General features: G+C 52.8%; 1 protein-coding gene across 1 annotated transcript; it reads left to right on the top strand.

Annotated features, from left to right (window-relative positions):
- Nucleotides 1–1043: 1043 nt before the first annotated feature.
- On the top strand, nucleotides 1044–1648 carry NGA_2122800 (exosome complex rna-binding protein rrp42; the record flags this gene model as incomplete). The annotated part of the gene is made up of 1 exon (XM_005854945.1): nucleotides 1044–1648. A coding segment is annotated over one exon (569 nt), but the record flags the coding sequence as incomplete, so codon positions are not given.
- Between the last annotated feature and the right edge of the window lie 891 nt (nucleotides 1649–2539).

Raw genomic sequence — 2539 nt, 5'->3', positions numbered from 1 at the left:
TCCTCCTCCTCCTCCTCCTCCTCCTCAACCTCCTCCCCCATCGTATCCTCGTCCATGTCCTCCGTACTTCTTTGGCCGTCCCACACAATCTCCGCCTCGCTCACATTCGCTGGGACCGATGACCATTTTCCACGACCGGTCGAATTCCGCCTTGTTGTCCCCCCGTTCTCCCTCGCTCCGTCTATTTCGTTGCCCCTGGCCTCGACCTCCCCTTCTTCACTTCCACCGGGTCCATCTCTCTTCTGCCGACATCTAGTCGCAGTGGCGCCTCCACCAGACCTCTGTGCCCGTGGGCGCTTCCGTTTGCGTCTTGGCATGCCAATGCCTACACCCTGATGGTGGGTAGGCGAAACAAGGTCAATATTTGGCGGGCGGGCCATGACCGCAGGCAAAGACATGGAGGAGGGGAAACGGCGAGAGGGACTCCCGGCACGTACGAGGAAGAATCCTCACATGCAGCCAAATGTACTTTCAGGACAGCCATGTATCTGTTTGGAGATGGCTATGAGTTTGTAAAGCTTCACGACCCCATCGTTTACATTTTTATGCGTCTTCCCTCCGTCACATTTTACTATTCGCAGGATCGACCTTGTGTACGACGCATCCCACTCGGTAGTACCCCTTTTCCCGACGCAGACAGACCACCAGGAAGAAAATGCTTTCTCAGGCAAGATCCCGCACGGAGCTTGCTTTTATGGAAGCGGGCGTGGAGCAAGACGTCAGGGCGGATGGACGTCGGCGCGTCGATTATCGGGATATCAGCGTCACTGTCGATGTCGTACCCTCTAGCCACGGCTCTGCCAGAGTGATCCTAGGTCACGACGCCACGGAGGTTTTGGCTGTGGTGAAAGCCGATCTTTCGCAACCTTCATACGAACGAGCAAGGTGCGGCACGCTCGAGTTGAATGTGGAAGTGTCTCCTTTGGCTTTGCTTTATAAAGAGACAGGTCGGGAGGTGGAGGATTTAAATGCGGAGTTGACCACGGCATTTGAGTCCTTTCTCGTGGAGTCTGGGGCCTTAGACATGGAGGCATTGTGTATTACTCCTGGGAAGTACGCCTGGACCATATATCTCGACGTGATTGTGTTGGAGGGACAGGGCAATATCTTGGATGCGGTCTCTTTGGCGGCCTATGCCGCCTTGCGAACCGCAGCGTTGCCTGGTGTCGACGCCATTTCCGGTGGACTGGACTCGGCTAACAACCCCATCGAAGATTTCGAGCTGTCCTCCACCGACATCCTGGACGCGAAACCTTTGCCCGTGCAAAACCTGCCCATCTGCATCACCCTAAACCGTATCGGGAACTTCGTGGTGGTAGACACGGCGGCGGAGGAAGAGGCAGAAGGCGGGGTTCAAGCACGCTTGACTGTCGCAGTGGATGAGACAGGGCATATTTGCGGGTTGTACAAAGGGGCTGGGGGTGGTTTCCCGGTGGGGGAGATGCATACATTGGCCCAACATGCCGTGCCCATTGCCAAGAAGGTTTTGGAGGGGCTGAAAGCCGCCATCGGCTTGACGGACAAGAAAGAGAAAAAGGGTATCGAGAAAGGTTCCTCGAAGTTGCGTTGTGAAGCAGGCACTTGGAGAAGAGATGCGTGCGTCGGAGAATAAAATGGAAGGAAGCACCAAAGCACTGAATGCGGCAAACGCAGAGTCATGTGAACTACGTTGACCAATTTTTCATTTTCAAGAATTTGCTTTTATTATCATTGCGCCAATTACATGTGGTAAGGATGGGTAAGGGAATCCTAACCCTAATACTAACAGCTTTATTGGTGATATTGATGCATTGAAGAGGAGCAGGTTTCCTCGATGCTCTCCTTTTTGAATTTTTGTTGCGCGGAAAAGCTCCTGTCAGACATTCTACCAAGACAGACTCCACATCTGAAGTGTAAGGAAAAAAGAGGGCATCGTCCGAGAGTAGAGACTGTTTCCCTGATGGATAACTTACCTTGCCTGCTACGTTCTGCGAGAGGCAAGCGCTAAATTAGCTTAGTAAGGCAGGAATCACTACCTCTGTCTGATTAGATAGCTATATAGGTAACTATCAAGCTAACTCTGGCCATGATCGACTGGAATGCGAAGAAATCACTTTAAAAAAGCCCCACGGGGCTGGCACTTACTACGGGGGGGTACGCGAAGGACAGGTCAGCAGATCAAAGACACCTGTGTCAGCAATGTCCGTGTGCTTGCTCTGTCTATGCGCTGCATGCATTTAGACTATGAACTTCCCGCATAACACAATGTTTCGTGCAGGACATTGCTGAGGGATCTGATGCATTGTCCGTCGTTTGATAAAATTGGATCAAGACACACAGACTGCTCCAAACCCACTTTCACCTCCTGCCTCCCCTTCATCAGCCCACCCTCTTAGGTTGCAATGAGTATCTCGACAAATACGCCTTCAATCAGGCGCCAGCGTGGTATCGAGCGGATGCTTTTGGCAGTCCTGTCCCTTGGTACAGTGTTGGTGCAAGCCAAAGCTTTCTCCTTCCACGGCGGCGGAGGGGTAGGGTCCTGCGCTACCAAGGTAGGGAG

This window comes from Nannochloropsis gaditana, assembly GCF_000240725.1.
Source record: "Nannochloropsis gaditana CCMP526 unplaced genomic scaffold scaffold341, whole genome shotgun sequence".
Taxonomy (NCBI): domain Eukaryota; class Eustigmatophyceae; order Eustigmatales; family Monodopsidaceae; genus Microchloropsis; species Microchloropsis gaditana.
Note: the sequence above shows the minus strand (reverse complement) of the source record. Positions and strands in the feature narration are given on the sequence as shown.